The 19,221-nt window shown below is 46.2% G+C and overlaps 1 protein-coding gene across 4 annotated transcripts in view; it reads left to right on the top strand.

Annotated features, from left to right (window-relative positions):
* Nucleotides 1-19,221, top strand: part of MGRN1 (mahogunin ring finger 1) — a 61,360-nt gene that overhangs the window by 8,317 nt on the left and 33,822 nt on the right. For all 4 annotated transcript variants that reach the window (XM_067306688.1, XM_067306687.1, XM_067306691.1 and 1 more), the window contains exons 3-4: nucleotides 3,053-3,141; nucleotides 9,245-9,391. In XM_067306688.1, coding sequence (XP_067162789.1) covers nucleotides 3,053-3,141; nucleotides 9,245-9,391 — 236 coding nt within the window. The remainder of the gene's footprint in view (nucleotides 1-3,052; nucleotides 3,142-9,244; nucleotides 9,392-19,221) is intronic.

The following is a 19,221-nucleotide window of genomic DNA, read 5'->3' as shown; positions in this document are numbered from 1 at the left end:
TGCAAAGTCTTGCTGTAAGGTTTGTGCTGGACAAGGGCACAGAGCTAAGGGGCTGTTACTGCTTGGGGAAAGTCATCCCAGTGTGAGGTTCAGGAACCTTCCCTCACCCCATATCACAGCTTGCAGGCCACACTAGCTAATCAGACGTAAGCAAAGTTTTCTGAGAAGTGACGTTCTCCCTTTCTAGGCTTATTTTCACTTGGGGCAGAAGGAAAAGGAAGTGGGGGAAGAAGGGCAGGGCTTCAGGAGCACAGATTTGTGGGGCTAATTCTGATGGACTTCCTGCATGAGACTTGCCTGGCTAAGCAAGCTTCAAACATGCTGCAGAGATAAGGAGACTGGGAAGCAGACTTGCTGCCAGACCCTGAACTTCATAGGGCTCCTGGACACACTGGCTGGATTCCTGCCAATGTTCAATCCATGGTGTTCTCCGTATAAATGATTGGTCTGTATGGGTTTAGGGCAGCGTTAAGATAGACCTTGATACTTGCTGTGGACATACCCATTCTGTCTCGGCTGTTGTTTGCTTTGTGACCTGGGTGGGCTTCTCATAAAGTCTCTTCTTTAGTTTTCCCGGTTGGAACATGGAGGTACTTTTGGGCTCTCAGATGTCTTATGAGGCTGTGAAAAGCTGCCTGCTCCAGAGATTGGCTTGTTCTTTTGGTACGAACAGGAGATAACACTGATATGAGGGATGGAGTTTTGACTTTGGGGTTTTATGCAAGTGTTCTCTTGGATCTCTCCTGCATCTCAGAACTGCTTAGAAAGACCAAAAGGTAACAGAGTAAGAGGTGTTTAGAGATGCTTTCTGAGTGCTGGAGAGGAAAGGGGAGGGAGGTGCTTGCTTTGCCAGCTATTTTCCTAGCAGCTTCTGCAGCTTCAAATACATGAAAAAGAAAAATGATGTAGTGGTTCTCATCTTCAAAAAAGCCGTGAATGTTAATTAATTCATGCCAGTAGCATTCAGAGGCAGTTTGATATTATCCCTGTTTTACAGGTAGAGGAAACCAAGACAGAATGACTTGATGTTTGAGTCTGGACTGTTGTCAAGCAGGCTTCTTGAGCATATTCTCTCCTCTGAGTTATTCTCAGGCTGTGCCATTGCTCTTCGCAGCACCACAGTTGGATAACAGAACTCTGCAGGGGAGGATAACTGAGAATCCAGAGAGCTCCAGCTGGGCAGAAAGGGCAGATAAGCAACAAAATTAGGAAAGAGGGACTTGGAAATTGTTCTGGGTGTAATGATCCTGTGCAGGTATGGGGACGCTCGCAGGACACCCTTTGCCACGGCTGCATACGGGGCCCGTGCAGGACAGTGGCTTAAAGCTGGCCTCTTCTCCTTCGCCCGGGTATAGTGAGACTGCCAGCTGCCCAGCATTCCAGCGAAAGCAGAAGATGCAGTTGTTACCTAACTGTCCTGGGTGCCTGTGGCTGTAGGACTCGCCTGGCAATCTCAAAGTCAAATTGTCTGCATGTCTCGGCCCGGGTTTTCTTGCAGGCATCCTGGCACTGAGTTTCATCGTTTCTTCAGAGGGGAGTGGGTGAGAATGCTATTAACACAGTGGGAGGTTTGCCAAATAGGTTTAAGAGAGGGAGGCTGTTGTGGTACACAGCCTTCCTATGTAAAGTTAATGCCCTTTGGCAGCTCTGATTAATCTTCAAGAAAAGACACTTGAACACAAGGCAGCAAAACTGCTTTCTGGAAGTGGGCCAGGTCCTCACTTTGGAGTAAGTGAGGTCTTGATCGCTCTGTGTACAGCAGTGCTAGCAACAACAGTGTTGAGCAGTCAGACTGCAGAAAAAGTAGTTGATGCTACCCCATGAATTCTCCACTGCCTTTGGACATATCTGTCCTGTGGCTGAGGCATGGGGTCTTCTGTGGCTTCCTAATGTTGGTCAGGAAACAGCAAGTTTTCCTTCAGCCTCTGGATCTTGCCCCAACAAGTTGTTTCTGTAACCTGAGGGGGCAACAGTGAAGGGTTGTGTCCCAGGACTACCCTGAAGTTCAGCTGCAGCAGCATTTGGCTACCTGTTTAGTAGGTTTTCCTTTTATAAGGAGACGTGTATGTTGGTTGTCCCTGATACTTCTGCTCCATGTTAGTCATGCTTGTGCAGAACTACTGTAGAGCTCCTAGTGGATTCATGTTTGTAGGAGCCCAGCCCTGATTAGGCTACGAGGTGGCACTGTCACCGGTTGCGTTCAGAGTAACGTTCTGCCTGAAAGCCTGTCCTGTAGCTCTGTATCTTTGTGTCCTGCTGGTGCTATGACTTGGAGCATGGCTGTGTTTCCGGTCGGAGCACCTACCAAACTTGGCAGTTGTGTGAATGGATGTGTCAGCTTGGGATTTGTCTGAGCAGATGGGATATCCAGCGGGCAGCTCAGCAGCTGTAAAGGTTACGGTTGCCAAAGTAAGCAGTTCCCTTTGTGTTTCCCTGTGGAGAGTCTGTGACCGGTACAGAGGGTTACAGACAGTCTGAAGTGTTGAGCGTCCTTTACTTAAAGGACAATCTGTGAAGGAAGGTCTCTAGCTGTAGAGTAGAATGAGCTCCCTATCCCTGCCTCCGTTTTGTTTTGTTTTTTCTTTTCCAGAACATTTGTCCCATTGTTTCGGAATAGCAGAGGTTTCCTCCGGGAACCCAGAGCTTTCACATGCTGATTAGCATTCAGGTCACTGTTGCATGCTGTAACACACATGAAAGCGCTGCATTTCTTCTGTTCAAGCTGGAGGCGGTTTCTTTAGTGGAAGTAAAAACTTGCGAGAGCAAGGCTTTCTAGGCTGAAAATTCGGAGTGTAGTGAAAGAGCACGTGCCCCTTCTTAAAGCAGGTACTCCCAGTATGAACTGTTGCTGGGCCAGAGCAGGCTTTGCACTCAAACCCACTCGATTTATCATGATCAGAATTCTCTCTTACTGTTGCATGTGGTTGCTCTTGAAATGAGCACATTTAAAGGTAGGTGGATGTTTCTTGATTTGGGTAGATTGTGCATAAGGTAACATGCTGCTACCTGTTTTAGTATAATAATAAGACAATTATTTGCTTTTCTGTTCCAGTTTCCCTATGTAACTCCAGCTCCACATGAGCCTGTGAAGACACTGAGAAGTTTGGTGAATATCCGCAAAGATTCTCTCCGTCTTGTGAGGTACCATTATTGCCTGAACACTGTCTCTCTCTTTTTTTTTTCTTCTTTTTTTCCTCAACCCAGTGATCTGGCATCCAGAGCCGAACTGTGAATTTGGTAAGGTGTTGGAGAAATACCTGCTAGGTATGTTCAGAAGGTTCAGTGTTGTCATGTGATTGGAGCTTTCAAGTAGTTCATGTGCTCCTTTTCCCTAGATCTGGGCAATCTGTATTTCCAAACAGGACCAGTGACATATCTGTCTCTGCAAAACAGACTAGAGCAGTAAACAAAACTGTGGTCTTGGGTCTTGCATAGAATCACTAGTGTGAGTGGAAGGTATTAGGTCAATAAACCCTACAGACAAATTCCTTTCTGCATTCTTGTGCAAGGAAAAGTCAGAAAGTAGTTGATTTTGGTGCAAATCCCAGGCCAGGAAGACTGGTCTTGAGTGAAACTGCATCAGGTTTCTCCTGCTGCCAACATGCAGTGTAATCCTTGCTGCTATGCGTGCCTTTAGATGGCTTGTGTCCCATGTGTGGAGGAAGGAGGTCTGGATAATCTTGGAGATCTATTACCTTTCACTGCTTTACACTGAGATTGAAAACAGCACTTGCAAAAACATGAGTTACGGGTTAAATGCAATGGCGAACAGTTGAGCCTGTGGCTGCCCTCTTCCAAACAGACGCCTGGAGTCCAGGGATCCAGCGTAGCGTACAGTGCTTTGTTTTGGTCTGAGCAGCTGGGCAGATGTCCAGGCAGAGCGTTTCTCCAAGATCCTTGAGTCTCTCTCTGAATCTGTGTGCAGGGTTGGAGTACTGGCAGGGGGCCAGCTTCAGCTCTTGGCCAAGGTGGTTCTGGGAGCGTGGCATAACGTGAGTAATTTGAGTCATAAACACTTGAAACTCGGTTTGTTTTTATCTGAAAATTTATTTTTATTTTTTTAATGAGCAATACCTGTGATTTTAAAACTGACTGAACAGGAAAAGAGGGAAGAGCTTCTTCAGAAGTAACCTTTGGTAAACCGTTCTGAATGCTGCCTGGCTTTTTTAGCTAAAGGATGTATTACTTCTCTAGAAAAAAAATCTTGCTTTCTTCCCAGACTGCGGTGGAAAGGGTATTTCCGTCTCCTTTCAAAAATCCACATAAACAGTGCTCTCACAAGCTCAGTGGGAAGTGGCTTTTCCATTGGGAAAGGGCTTGTTGTGAATACAGGAGTGAGTGGATTTTAGTACTTACAGTTCTGTGGTTCTGCTTTCTGTGATTTCATGCCCTGTACTCCCCAGCAGAGTTGTAAAGCTGGAGAACGTAGTGTCCATGCACCTTGATGACGTCTAGGTTTGCATTCCAGTAAATCCCAGTGCTATCAGCTCTTTCTCTGCCTTGTGACCTGGCTTCTTGTGTTACTCCTGCTGTGTTATTGCTGATGACACCACTGCTGACACTGTTCTGTTTCATTTTATACTGATGCAGACCCAAGGGCACATTGAGTCTTGTGCTTTTTTGCCTTTCTGGACTAGAGGCTTTTCCCTTCTCCCTTTTTGCATGTAAAAGACGATTTGTGTCCTCTCCAGCTTGGCTTAATGGCAATTGATGGTTGAGGCTTGCAGACTCTTTCTAGGACTAATTAAGCTCTATTTTACCACCTCCTTCCCCAGATGAAATGGCGTTGAGCTGAGTGCCTAGGTGTAAGGTAGGTTCTCACAGTAAAGTCCCCAAAAGCCTTTGGTTTTCCTGTGATCGTTTACCTGAAAATTCACTGTTTACCTGTGAGGAGGGTGTTGATTCATAACGTGGGGTGTAGAAGTTTATGGAGGAACGTGAGGAGATTTCCACTCTGGGATCTTTGCCCTGCTCTGGCTGGACATGTTTCTGAGCTTTGCCAAATACTGAATATTTACAGCAGCTTTGAAGAGAAGCAATAAACCTGTGGATGTTGATGTTAAAGTTCTGAGTCTTTGATGCCTTGTGTGAGAGCTTGATTTCTTGCCAGGATGAGACTGTGTGTTAACCTCGGAGGGTAGCATGAGCTTTGCTGTTACCGTTAACAGAAAATGATGCCTTTGTGTCTCTCTTGTGCCCCTCTTCTGGCCCTGGATTGGAAGCTTCTTTTCAACACTGAAGTACTAATGGGGCTGATGCAGACTGCTTACTCCTACCTTGAGGGCACTTCCAGTTGCAGGAAGAAGATTGACTCATGAGGTGATATGTGTCATGGCGGAGTTCTGCTGTGGGTCGGCCTCTCTGCCTCAGCATGGGCTTTGGACTTAGAGCAACGTGGAACAAAAATGCTGGAGAAGTCAGCAACTGCAGTGGCTTGGAAATGTGTCCAAAGTAGCAACAGTATCGCCAAGAGTACTGAGACTGTTAGGCACCTTGGACAAAGGTCTGAGAGGGGAGAAGATGATGGGGGACTAAGGGGAGACAGCTGTGAGCAAGAGAAGAGCTGTCCTTTCTCTTTCCTCACCAAGCCATGTTCTTCAGCACAGCAGGGCTGATCTTGGTCCTTGGAACGGTTCATCCTGCAGTGGAGGCAGTGATGCTGGTGATGCTGGGGGTGCTGGGACCACATGCTCTGTGGCGCTGAATAGCGTTAAACGGCATACAGATCTTTGCAGAACCTCTCATTAAAGGGAGGCTTCCCTAGTTGGAATTCCCCCAAAAGCAAATGTTGATTGAGATGTCAGCCAATTCTTACTTCACTTATTGTCTGCCCTAGCACCGTTGTAATGCATTTATCCAAATATCTCTTGATACTAAGTTGAGCAATACTTAAAATTTATCCTGCATGTCTACTAAGCTGTTGGTCAGACTTTTTCGTCGCTTCAAAGGATGAAATCAGGTTCAACTAGACGTATTTCTGTAAAATTGTCATGGCTGCTGTTAATTATAATTTTTACCTTTTAATTCTTTAACAGACAAACACAAAGTTCCAGTATTTCCATTGTTTTACCCAGAATTGATGTCAGACCAAGTGGCCTCAGCTCCCTTAGTCATCCTGCTTTGCCATTCTCATCATAACTTTGGATCAGCTGTTTGTTCTCAAAGGTGGCCAGTCTCTTTTGCTCTGTGTATGTGATAGCGTTGGCTACGCGATTAACTTGTGCGCGTGACCAAAAGGCACACCTAGCACGGTCACTGAGTGCTAAATTTGTGCATGCGTCTGTGGCCACTTCTCAGCACTGTAAGGCTTCACTAAATGTACACTGTAACCTTCAAGTGCATCTGGACACAGAAGAGCTCTTGTCAACTGCCGAACCACCTCCTCGTCTGCCACGTCCGTTGCAACGATGGAAGGAATGCAAAGCGGGTGGCTTTATCTTGCTACTCCCCTGAAGTTAAATCCCACCATTCCTGCTCCATAGGGTGGAATACGAGACGTCTCTGTGCCTCTCAAAGTATGCATCAAAGTAGTCCTCGCTTGTCCCTTGGTCCCGCAACCAACAGGCATAGCCACCTGTGCAATCTTTTCTCACCAGAACTTGTTGTAGGGCAGACGTTTTATTTACCCCAGCAGCAGGCCTGTTACGATAGGGAGGTGTGTACACAGCCTTGCTGTGCTTGGCAGCGTTCGGACACGTGTACTTTGCTCCTTGCTCCAGTGTCGCTGCTCCCAGGCACGCAGGGCTCTGGCTCTCCTTCTCTGTAGCAGAAGCAGCTTCCAGAAAACTTCTCTCCAGGCATAGAAGTTTATTGTGACCATCCAGTGGTTACCAGATGTATCTAGTCTAGGTTTAACCCCCCCCCCCTTTTTTTTTTCTTGAAAGTTTGGGAGCAGGTTCTGAATGCTGGCAGGGAGATCCAGAGGTGGGGTTGGGAGCTAGAGGGTGATCTGGGAACCCGTATGCTCTATATGATTTTCCTGAAAGACAAAAAAGCCAATGGTTTTACTGTTGACATATTGCTTTTATGTGACCAGCCCTCCACCAGGTCTCCCACCTTGTTATGGGTATCTAGATCTCTCAGTGCAAAGCTGCTGAGCTGTGACTCACATATAGGCCAGGCATCTCTATTTTAATACCTACCTATACGGAACAAATATAGATCTATGAACCTATGTCCTTCGCTGCCTGCCTCAGGTCAACGGAGGGCAGTGTGACAAGAGGTAATTTGCAGAAGCTGTTGTTGTTGCTCCCTCTGGGCCCAAACAATGCTTGAACGGATTGTGGCCTTCTGTCTCCTTGGGTCAGTCCTTCGCAAAATGTTGAGACTACACCCATGTTCTTTAGGAAAACCTGCCAAGCTGGCTAGAGCGTTTCACATTTACAGCCTTGACGTGCCATGATTTTATTCTTTCAAGCGCCGCTACCCTCTGTGTGAAAATACCATCTTGTTCTATTCTGACTATTGTATACAGGTTGCTGCAGCCGTTAAGACAGTCAGCTTCTGGATTTTGTTCTTTTTATCCTAGCGTGTTGGGTGTATTTGAGCTTGTGTTACTGTTCTGACCTAGGTGAGCCTCTGGCAAAAGTCTTGTTTGGAGGTCTCGGAAGGTCCTCCAGACAGGAATGCAATGTACACCATAGTGCTACCGATTCACTAAGGTTACATTAGTACAAGTATGATTATACTGCTCTTAAACTTTATTTTGTGCCTTCTATATTGAATCACCGAAGCTGAACGTTTCATTCTCATTCAGCATGTTGTTAAGCAGAATTCACGCTGTGACCCTCTCAGCTAGGCAGCGGGTATTGCATCTTGGTGAACTTGGTAAATATGGGTTCCCGTGACAATTTTTAGTTTGAATTATAGAGGTGTGTCTAGCTCATTTTTGAGTATTTTCAATAGCGCAGCATGTTCCTTGAGGCTGTTTAATGAAGGGAGAGGCCTTCTGATACTGTGAAGTGGGAGATGGTGCCAGGCTTTCCTTTGAAGAGTTTAGCTGCCTGGCTTTGACCCAGGCCTCCTGGCAATTAAGGTAATACTGGAAGACACATTAGACTGGGCCTGGGCAGCAAAGCCAGTGTCATTGTACCCGGCTGAAAGGCAACCTGCTGCATTCACCAGTCCTGTGCCGCATGTGAACTGCGGTACCCATAGTTACGGGATTAGGGAGGGATTTGAATTTACATGAGAGAATCTGCTTCTGCTCGGCCATCGTATTGTGTCCTTTCTATCTGTCCCTGAGCGCTTCAAGGCAGGGGAGCTCTTCTCGTGGTGTGCTGTGTTGGTTGCTTGTTCCAGGTTCTGTCTGTCCCCTTGGTCGCTCTTGGCACTCCATAACTCACTGCTTATCCAGGGGCTCACTGACCTAGAACCTGTCTCGTTCCACTCGTCTCACTGGATTTGTTGCCTGCCTTTTTCCAGGAAAGAGGGAGAAAACGTAATACTGTGCAGTGGTGATCAGCTATCACACAGTGGGGTCCAGCTGTCCAGTAGCCCAAATCGAAGTTATGACTCCTCTTTATATTCATTGAAAAACCTTATAGATTCATTCTCCTGGTTATCATGCCTCTGTTACACTGCTGAATGTGTTAGTTTTCATTCGTATTATAAATACGTGCAAGCTTCAGTCATTAGCAGCGTCAAGCGTTTGGTCAGTGGTTTGTATGCTTAAAGTTATTTGAAATCCCTTTATTTGGGTGCTTTCTAATCTGAATATCATCTTCCATGTAATACTGGAGGTACCTTTTGCTGAGCTTTAGGAGTTCTTTGGATTACAGACACCTTACTTTTTGCCTGTCATGCACCTGAAACTCCTCACTATTTCATTTGTACAGCTAAAAAGAATCAGGCTTTGGATTTTTCAGGCCCATGCAGGATTGTTTTTAGCCTACATACTGAGCGTAATGCAAACACTTAGAGGGAGGGAGAATGTTTCCCCTCCTAAAGGATCAACATCTGAGAGTTCAACTTCTTGGCTCTTTCCATGCCCTGACACTGCAAGACTGGGTGAGACCTAAACAGCGTTGCTGCATAATTCAGTTTCATAATTTCAGATAAATTTTGGAGGAACCTTCCTCAGAGGGAAGAACGGAAATCTCCTGGGCATTGTGAAAGCCCATGATGTCTTGCTTGCTCAGAACACTTGGATTGAAGGGAGTACTTTTGCCCCGACTTTGAGTGACCTGATGACTAATAAATATTTCATAAATATGTGTTCTAATTCTCTGGCATTGTCTTTCAGATATAAAGATGATGTTGACAGTCCTACTGAGGAGAACGGGAAGCAGAAAGTCCTGTACAGCCTGGAGTTCACGTTCGATGCAGATGCCCGTGTTGCCATCACAATCTACTGCCAAGCTACGGAGGAGTTTGTCGGTGGCATGGCGGTGTAAGTCCTGGGCTCGTGGGCACTTGGAGGGGCACAGGCGTTCTCAGGTGGTGTGCCTCTCTGAAACATCTCATTAATCACCCCTGAAGGCAGTGCTGCGGCAGATGGTGGAGAGGAAAATCTTTTTCTGTTTTATTTTATATATTCTGATAGCTTTGACTATTACTTTCACTTCCCTCCCCCATATAGCCACCTTCCTCTCTTGTTCCCTCTTTGGTTTGTTTTTTGTGTGTAGGGAAACCATTCTGTGTGCGACAAAGGAGAGGAACTTAAAGCTGTACGCTTTGTCAGTGAGATGTTCTACGAAGGTAAAAGCAAACCTCTCCCCAATACCACCTTTGTTTTTCCAGATCACCCAGTTCACTGGATTTCTGTGTGGTCCCTGTGATGGGAGCATGGGCCAGCAAAGTAAAGTTCCAGGTTGAGATTTACATAGCGGCTCTGTGTGGAATTGAGGCTAACTCAAAGCCCCTTCTGGGGTAAATGACCATCTCAAAACAGGCTATTGGGAGATGGCTGTCAGAGGGATTTACTGCCCTGTAAATCCCTGTCTGCTTGTTTCCTGCCAGGTACACATTAACCTTTGGTTAGCTGCGGAAAGAATGGTCAAAGTGTGATCCATGGGATCAGAGTCTTCCTCATCTATGCTAATAGTGCATCCAGACAGATTTCAAAGCCTATCATACAGTTCTGTCTAAATCAGCACATTTAAACTATTCCAATCAGCATTATATCCCTTAAAACTACAAAAGGTTTCCTCTCTGTATTAAGAGTTAGGGTGCCTGAAACTTGCTGTTCCCCATGGGAATTAGGTACACATGTGAGCTGCTGGTACATAACTGCAGGCTTCCAGTGACCACGGAGACAAAGAATTCTTTTTTCTTCTATGGATAAATGAACCTTCAGGCTGCAGAAGCTCTTGGAGTCCCTTACTACAGGTTTTTGGCCAATCGGCAGCTCTATGCAGCACTGAGTGCTTCTGCAGTGGTGCTCTTGATTTGAGGGTTAACTTATGCTTTAAGTTGTCTGCAGAGGTTTCATCAGGGAGAAATACGTATAGCAAATCATAAAATGACTTGAGAGTTTTAGGCAAAGTAGAAACATCCCACTAATGATCAATGAATAGTTTATTTTTAGAAATGAGACAAGCTCAATGCTCCCATCCAGATGTGCGTTTCTCCAAACTGGAGGATATCCTGATCCAGGGTTTTGGTTTAGGCTCATCTCTTCTTCTGTTGAAGTCTGTGGCTGTCTTTACTTTGGGGGAGGTAATAGATTATCTCCTTTTAAACAGTTGAAGAATACCTCTTGACAAACAGCTGTATGGAGGAGGATGTTGTAGAAATCCTGATAAAGTTTCCATGTTCTGTCTCTTAGGTCCTTAGGTTTCCTGTGAATTTAGTGCTAGTGAAGGTGCTGGAATGGCAGCCTTGGAGATTGAAGTCCTCTTTTCCTAATACAGGTACAACATGGACAGGTAGCCAGCTTCCCTTGTGCTGCCCTGCAGAGCATTCCTTGTTTTTGACCTAAAAAGAAACCATCTGTGGGCTAATGGGGAGAACGGAGAGTCTCTATGGCCAGGGTGGATGTATTTACATTGCCAGACTTCAGCTCTGGCTTAAATCAGCAAGTCTTGTTTTAAATCATTGACTTAATCTTGTTTTGCGTATTTACTGTTTAGCTTATCTTGAAGGATAATTTGTTTGTCCCTTGTTGGTAACAACTAAACGTCTCAATTTACAACTCAGTATAACTTCATATCAAACTTTGTACTTCTTTTTGCAAAGAGCATAACTACAAAAATATGCATTTAGTTTAAAATGTATTCGGACTCTTAGTTGTGCATTTGATTAAATTATAATGACAAAAAATATTTCTTTCCTTTTAAGATTAATTTTTTAAACCCATATCTTGAACCAAACTGTGTTGGGATTGAAATACAACTTAAAAACCCAAGACCAGCAGTTTAACGATATTGGTTAAACTACGCTATACTGGACTCTTAAGAGACTAATAGGACAAGTTTTGCCTTTAGTAGTGATTGTTTAATGGAAACATTATAGCTATTGAATAGAACTAATTGTTTCTGGACACAATGTGTTTTCAGTCTTCTGTAACTAGCAGCTCTCTCCTCTCAGAACTCTATTTGTTGACTGGAGGAGGAAAAGGCAGTTTCTGCCTCACTGAAGAGTGTGGTTTACTGAAATTTGGTGCCATGCGCTGAGCCAGTGGCTGTCACCAGTTCCGTTGCCTGTTCTTTGAAGCTTATGCAGCAGATATGAACTACCTGATTACTTTTTAAATTTAATTTGAACAATTTCTAGATGGAGTTACTGAAGGTTAACATAACTTTCAACTTTAGAGAAAAGTGTTTTTAAAATATGCAGTGTTTTATCCACCCTGTCCATGGTTCATTGACATGGATCTCTGCTCAGCTGGCTGAGAAGCAGCCTGTGTTCATGAACCCTGACTACCTCAGCATGAAACCAGGATCTGTAGTCAGCAGTCGTTACCTTGCTAACTAAATATGCTTGACGATACTGTGCTGCTCCGTTATGGTGGCAGCAATCCCCATCAGTGCGGTAAGCCTTTCTGTTGAAAGTCAAAGCACTCAGGTTCTGCTCTTGCTTCCATCACTTGGCCTTTTACTTAGTAAATCCTACTTTAATTTCCCCATAATACAGGAATGATGATCTGTCCATCTCTGCTCTGAAGTTCTTGGACAATAAATGTTATATAAGTATGCGGGGGGGTCTGCACCAGTAGCCAGTGAACTTTTCGGAAGGCATGATCCTGATTTCATGCAAATGTGGTAGGTAATAAGGGCTGGGGGAAGTGAGATATGAATATAGACTTCATAAGCTGCTTTAACTCAACCCAGGCTATTTTTCCATGTGGAAGTGGCTCATGAAGCACGTCTTGGGGCTAGTGCAGCTGCCTGAAGTAGGCTTCTCTGGATTTGCTGGCTGCTAGTAAAAACCTTTTGAAGCTCTGATTTCAGCTTTGCAAAGCAATTCTGAAAGGGCAGTGCTATAATTACTTTGATTTATTCTTTTCAAGTTCTGGTGGAAAAAAAAATCTGGGCTGCATTCTTAGAGCTCTAAATGGAGAGGGCTGCATTTTTAGTGCACTAATTGGAATGTATCATCCCCCTGCCTCGGCTGGTAGTTTTTTCGTTTTCTCGATTATTTTTTTCGGCGGTAACATCTACATTCAAGGAGCAAGCATGAGCAACAGCTGTTCTGTATATAAATTAAAAATTCAAACCTTTTTCAAATGCAGAATCCAGCACTTGATTGGGAAGAAGACTTTCTTTAAAGCAAAATATCCCCCCTTTTTTTTTCCACTCTTTTAAATAGATGCTAATTCCTAAAACGGGAGAAACTTTCTGGACCGTTGTCAAAGGCAGAAATTTCCTCCTAGTACCCAGCCTGCAGCATGGCTCCTTAAAAGTGCTGAACAAGTTTGTCCTGCTTCTCTGCTGAAAGACCTGCCTCATGATCCTGAGAGTATCGGCGTTCCTGCTTATGTGAAACTCCCGCCTGGAATAGCCTTACCTTTGTGACATTTGGGGTGGGAGGAGGAGAGGGGGCTCTCCGGTGGCGTGGAGGCATTGCTTGTCGTGGAGCCTCTGCTCATCTGAGAATCGCAGCGCTCCCGTGGGCTTGCTTGGTGTGTGCCTGTCTTTGGGATTAACCGGTCCCTGTGACCAAAGGGAAGTGTTTCCCTCTGCAAGAGGGAAGCCTCCTCGCAGAATTGCTTGGGCTCCATTTAAAAGCTGGTGGCTTTTGTCAGCGTAGGCCTGTGCTGCCTGTACCAACTGTCTCAAAGGAGCATTCGGCAGACTGTCCCAGGTAATTGCGCTGGGAGGTTTATTCAGCTATGCTGTTTCCCAGCCGAGATCTTGGGAACGCAGAGCACCCAACTGCTGTCTGCCTCTTGCCCTGAGCTGCTGAGCTCCGAGTTTCGCTGTTAGCTGCGTCACCACCGTTGTTCTCCACACTTTGCTGGCCGGCTACAGTTGAAAGCAAACGTGTGGCTGCTGGTGATGGTGGAGCTGCCTTCCCTTCTGCAACCTCCTGCCTCGGGCAAGTACCCAACACTGCCTGGTGCTGATATCTGCAGAAGCAGGTATCTGCTGCTCTGGCCACCTGAATATTTTTTGCCTTGCGGTGAGCCTAAAGACTTTAAAATAAAACACGTTAGTTCTTGGAGGAGCAGCTGGTGCATTACCCGAAGTAGAAAAGAGACCAGAGTGCTGCATGTGTGCAGAGTCTCTTCAACGGCACAGAACTGGGGGTGACCTGCCTCCGAACAGCTCGAGACGCCTGTTAGCCTCATTCAGCATGTGCCCGGTCAACGTGCTTTGGCACAGAGCCTTCCCTGAGGCTCTGCTCACATCTCTGGTTAGCAGTGGCCATGGTCTCGGGATTAGTCTGAAATCTGATGGGCTCAGAGGGATCGGCTCTGCTTAGTTTGTCCTTGTGTGAGTGTTAGCCTTTTCTTTGGCTTTGGCTTCCCTTCAGCTGAGTAGAAAGCGGAGAAGAGCCTGGCTGTGGACCCCACGGTAGCCGCTTGACTGCTCACCTGGGAGGCCAAGCCTTGTCGCTCAGTGTCACCGAGGCAAAGCGCTACCCAACAGCCTCAAAACGGAGAGGAGTTTCCAGTCGGAAAGTGTGCTGCTGACTGGGTTTTAAGATTAGCCAGAGATGCAACTCCATGCCTGCAGTAGAGGCGATCGGCAGGCGCAGTAAGGAAGGATTTGGCCATCTCGGATGAAAGAGGGGTGAGGATGCTGCTGACTCAGCCGGTGCTGGTAACGTAGACTTGGCCAAGGTGGACTAGGAAGCAGGCTCTGGGGTGCTGGGCCATGAGACGGAGAGTTAGCTCCTTGGGGGACATGTGGGGAACAAACACATGATGGAGGCTAGCGAAGGGAAGCCCTGGCGGCATTTGAGGTGAAGGGGCTCTGGAGACTTGTGGCCTGTTCTTCTGGGAGCCAGCCAGGCAGAGATGGGGTCCCCAGCAGGAGATATGTTGGGACAGAGCCTGGGCTGTTGGCTCAGAAGGCTACTTTGGGGCTGGGGGATTGGTGAATGGTTGCCTTCGTTGTGCTTGGAGGATTCTGATGTGCAGAGGTTTAGGGCTGGCCAGAGAGGTGATGTGTGTGCAAGGGTTGGGTGATGGGTGACCAGGATGGTCCTAGCTTAGCCATAGCATACAGGTGTGTGAGCTGTACGTTGGGTGCTTGGTAGCAACTGCCCATAAACACGTGATTTTCCCCGGATAAATGAGAGGATACTCTGCCTCACATTTCCCTTGCCGGGCCAACGGTACTCCTTCGCAGTTCCTATAGAATAAGTGAAGGGCTTACAGCTCACAGCCTGCCTTCCCCTGCAGAGCCGGTTCATGTGCTGGTACCCTGACATTTCTCTGTTTTAAGAGATAGGTATGTTTTTATGTGTTTTGGAAGAGGCTGCTAAGATGTTTGTATTCTATTTCTGTGTGTGTCTATGAATGTATCCTTTCCTTCTCTGGCAAAAGCCTTGATCCACACTACTATCTGGGAGAGCCCCCAGGGATTTTCCAGCTGCAGGTATCTTGCTGACTAGCAGGAAGGATTTCTTAGTTATAACATGACAGCAGTGGCTGTTTCCTCGGGGGAAAAAGTGCAGACAAGTCCTGTAGCTGGAAGCGTTTAAAACTCAGCCAAACACTCTGAAGATGTGAGCGATCCGGGCAGATCAGGAGCTAATGATAAACATGACATGAGAGATCAGAGTTTTGCTGTCCAAAAGATCTTCCTCTTCATGTGCTCTTCAGACAGAAGAGATACTCTTCCTCCTTCTAGTAATGTTGCCAAACTTTTTCCTCGTTATAAAGTGAAAACACAGTGAAAAGAGGTCAGTTTTGCTCTGCTCCTGTTGTCCTTTGCAAGACTGTATTGTTTGTGTTGCTGATGCACGTATGGCTGTACTGGAATGGTTTATTAAATCTCATTTCCTTGTTTGTTTTGCAATGCCTGCTAAGCTCAATGCAAGCTTCCGACCACAGTCATTTGAGCTGATGGTGGACATGACACTGAAATAGATTGTATATTCTGTCTGCATGTGGAAATTTGAATAGTTGGTTCACCAAATGAAATCCAAATGAAATGTGTAGCTCCGTGCATGGCTGTTTTCACTAAAACTTGCATAGCAGAGACAGAGGCACTTGGATATTCCTTTGGTTATTTAATAGCCTCTGTCTGTTCAGGGCCTTTGAAAGGTGCTCTTGCTGCTTTTGGCTGTGGGCTCTGATTAATTTGAATTCTTTGTGCAGAGAGATTTCTTCTGTGTGAAGAAATCAGAGGCAAGTGCTGTTTTCTGCTAGGCACAAGTTGTCTTTACAGCCAAAGCCTGCTTTGATCCATGCAGACAGCAGTCCCCAAGGGACTGCTGTAGTGTGTAAAGTTCACATGCTGGAAAGCTAAATTTTATGTATTTCATCGAACAGACAAATCCTCTGTCTTTAATAAGAGTTCTGGCCCTTTTGCGCCTCTCTGTAGCTGTTGTGTAACTGGCCAACTTTGAAGCATTGATCAGAGTCATGAGCACAGCTCTTTCTGCAGTAAGTTCAGCAGCTGAAGTTAGACCTTTGCATGTGTTGGAATGGGATGTGGACGGCAGGTTTTCAGTTGCGCGATAAGCTGCTTGTTTCTCCCTCGTCCAAGTGGAAAACCTATCCTGCGAGAAAGCAAGGGAGGAGGAAGGAGAGCGTGTCAGGCGCTGTAATACAGCAACTTAGCACCCAGTTAACCTCCAAACTCTGCGTGGGCGTTTCTTTGGACTGGATCTTGCCTAACTGACTGAGACCCAGGACTACGGCCTTTTGGTAGCTTTTTTTTTTTTAGCTTTTTTTTTTTTTTTAGCATTTTTATTTGGGATACTTGTTCAACTTCCCCCTTCCCCAAAAGCTGACCTATCGGATTCTGGCCCCAAAATGAAAGGGGAATGCGTAGATGGAAGAGCAAGAGGCCGGTGTGCTTGCTCCACACCAGCTCCTAGCCCCTTTGAACATCAACAGACCATGACTGGCTCCCTACCTGTAAGAGGATATGGAGCCTGCCGGGCATCCACACTGAATCGCTGCCTAGAGCGATGGAAGAGTTGCTTCCTGAGCACCCTCTAAAGCTCCTGTGTGGCTCTTCTATAACCCTAGTTTGTCTTCAGTTTGCTGCAAGTTGCCGTGCAGTGTGCGTGGTTGTACTAAGCAAAGCAGCACTGTTGTCCACAGGCTCTTCAAAGCGCACACTGTCTCCCAGCTGTTTGTAACCAAAAACGGTGCCTTGGGGCAGCATTGCTGTGTGCACCCTGCTTTTCCTCACGTGCTTTTCTCTGGGGAATGGGGTCTGGACAGTGTTCTGCACAGCTCTGTGGCACATTGCCTAGGATCCTGTGCTTGGTGCTTCTCAATCAGGGGTCTCAGCATGCTTGTGGTGACAGCAACACTTTTTTTTTTTTTTTTTGACTGTTTAAGGTAGCCACAGTGCCAGGTGGAGCTGAGCAGTTCTTAAGCGTGAGGGAGGCAGCAGTGAAGAAGTCTGCATGAGCTGTTGAAAACTTCCCCAGGCTGCGATCTAGGGATGAGCGAGAAGGGGAAGCACCCCCACATGTTCTTGTAGCATCTCCAGTGAGCATGTAGCAACAGAAGCTTAACTCAGCTTGGCCAGAGGCTCCTAAACAGCAGCATGCTGCCAGTGGTTTGGGAGCTACTTATGCTCCACAGGTCCCCAGAAGCAAGTCTGGGTGGCAAACACAGAGGAGCCTGCTTGAGCCATGGGCTGATTTCCTCCACGCAGGCAGTGAATGCTTCCCAGCTGGTGGTGGAGGGGTGAGACTGGGATGATAATTTTGGTTTGTCTCCTGTTCTCTCAAAATTGTTGTGATGTGCTCATGCTGACTTCTCATCTGCCAGTTCTCTCCTGGGTTTGGGAGGTGGAATGGTTTGGGATGGGGGAGGAAGCAGTCAGTATGGGGTGTAAGCTCTGCTTTGTGAGAGTAAAGATGTATTAAAGAGTTCAGAGGAGGAGGTGGGTTGCATGAATCCTGAGGACAAAGCTGGCGTTGCTCCTGCGGTCAGTAGTGTGGTCCTTGGCATTGCTGGTGATTCTCACAGCTGTCAGTGGTACTTGAGCAAACACACAGGTTTAAAAAAAAAAATCGTGAATGGGGAGATCTCTATTTGGTCCTGACCTAATAGGAAGAGTCCCACTTCATCACCCTGAGTTTCCAGGGACTGCAAGGTGGTTTTGTTAGGTCTTCCATCCGGATAGCAAGCTGGCCTGGTACAGTCTGAAAAATCACAGCCCAAATAACCTGATTTCAGGAAGAGGCAAGGTCTTTCTTCTCTGGTATCCTTTATTCTTAGTAGATGTTCCCTTTTCTGTCACATGTTTCCTTGGCTCTACAGAGATTCTCCACTGTTGTTTGCTGTAAGCACACAGCAGCACAGGCAGATGATAGAAGACTTGCAAATACTGTAGGTATCAACAAAAAGAGCTGAAGACAGTTAAAGGTCATTTAGATACCAGTGTGTAGGATGATCCCTGCTTCCAGGGCATTCACTAGGCCCTTGACCCGCTGGTGCTCAGCAGTCTTGGCACTGGCTGTGGACTGTAGGTCTCCAGGCATTCAGTCTGGGTGTTGATTCCAAGTCTGATGTGCTTTCTGGCAGTGTGGAGTAGACAATCAAACAGTCTGAGCCATAAAGCTCACTTGGTTCACTTGGGGAAATCTCCTTAATATTTCTTTTTCAGGTTCTTCAGCTCAGAAAGTCTATGTATTGTGGTTTATTTCTCTCTTTCAGGGACTGCGTGAGCACCATGTGCCAGCAGCACATGGATTCCCGGTTCTTTAAACAGGCATGCCCTTTGTGTCAAGCACCATGAATGATCTGGAGAGAGATCAAAATGTGCACATTCTTTGCTGCTTTGAGAGCGTTTTAATCAGTGTCTTTGAAGTGGGTAGGTCTTGTTAGCAGTTCCTACAACTGTTGTGTATAATCTGATTTTCCGTTAAATATTTGGTGAGAACACTATTTAACCTTACTTCTGCTAAGACTTCTCTGTGACTTCTCTCATTAGGGGCCTGTTGCTTGCTTTCAACTCAGAGGGTGTTTCTGCTTGGTGTGGGAAATTGTGCAGATGAGAAGACACTGAAGTGCTTTTCATTGCCAGCCTAATGTGAGGTGCGGGAATTTTTCCAAATACCTGCTTGAAGTGAAAAGGCTGAAAAGTGGCTATGGGAAGGGTTTCTCATTAGACTGTTCCTTTGTAGTTGTGTCGTGGACAAGCAGAGGTTTACACCAGTGTCATTCTACCCCTTGCTTTTAGGAACAGCGTTTCTTGCTCTCCTGGAGCAGACTGTTGCTCTGGTGCTGTGAGTGCAGGTCCTCCTGCCTTTCTGGCACTCAGCATTGGCATGTTTACCCCCCTCTCCCAGCACTGCTGTGGTGCCCGTTATCCAGGCCATCTCTGACCTGTGCTCTTTCTGCTGCACTTTATTTCCAGCATTTTCTTGACTTGCTGTCACCTTTGATAAGTCATTTTTCCTTCCCCTGCTTTCCCAGCTGCACAGGGAGAATTGTGCCTTTCTGCAGAGCTGGGAAGCTTTGAGAGCCACAAAAGGAGCTAGATACAGCCTTACTCTATTCATTGTACTTGACTTGACAACTCAGTAAATAAAACTTCACTCAATTGCTTGCTCTGTAATTCACGCATAAAAGACCTGTCATTCTGATCTCTCCCACACCATGCTTTAAATGCAAAGGATAGAGTGAGACCTTCTAGT

This window comes from Apteryx mantelli, chromosome 16 (assembly GCF_036417845.1).
Source record: "Apteryx mantelli isolate bAptMan1 chromosome 16, bAptMan1.hap1, whole genome shotgun sequence".
In the NCBI taxonomy this organism is placed as follows: Eukaryota; Metazoa; Chordata; class Aves; order Apterygiformes; family Apterygidae; genus Apteryx; species Apteryx mantelli.
Note: the sequence above shows the minus strand (reverse complement) of the source record. Positions and strands in the feature narration are given on the sequence as shown.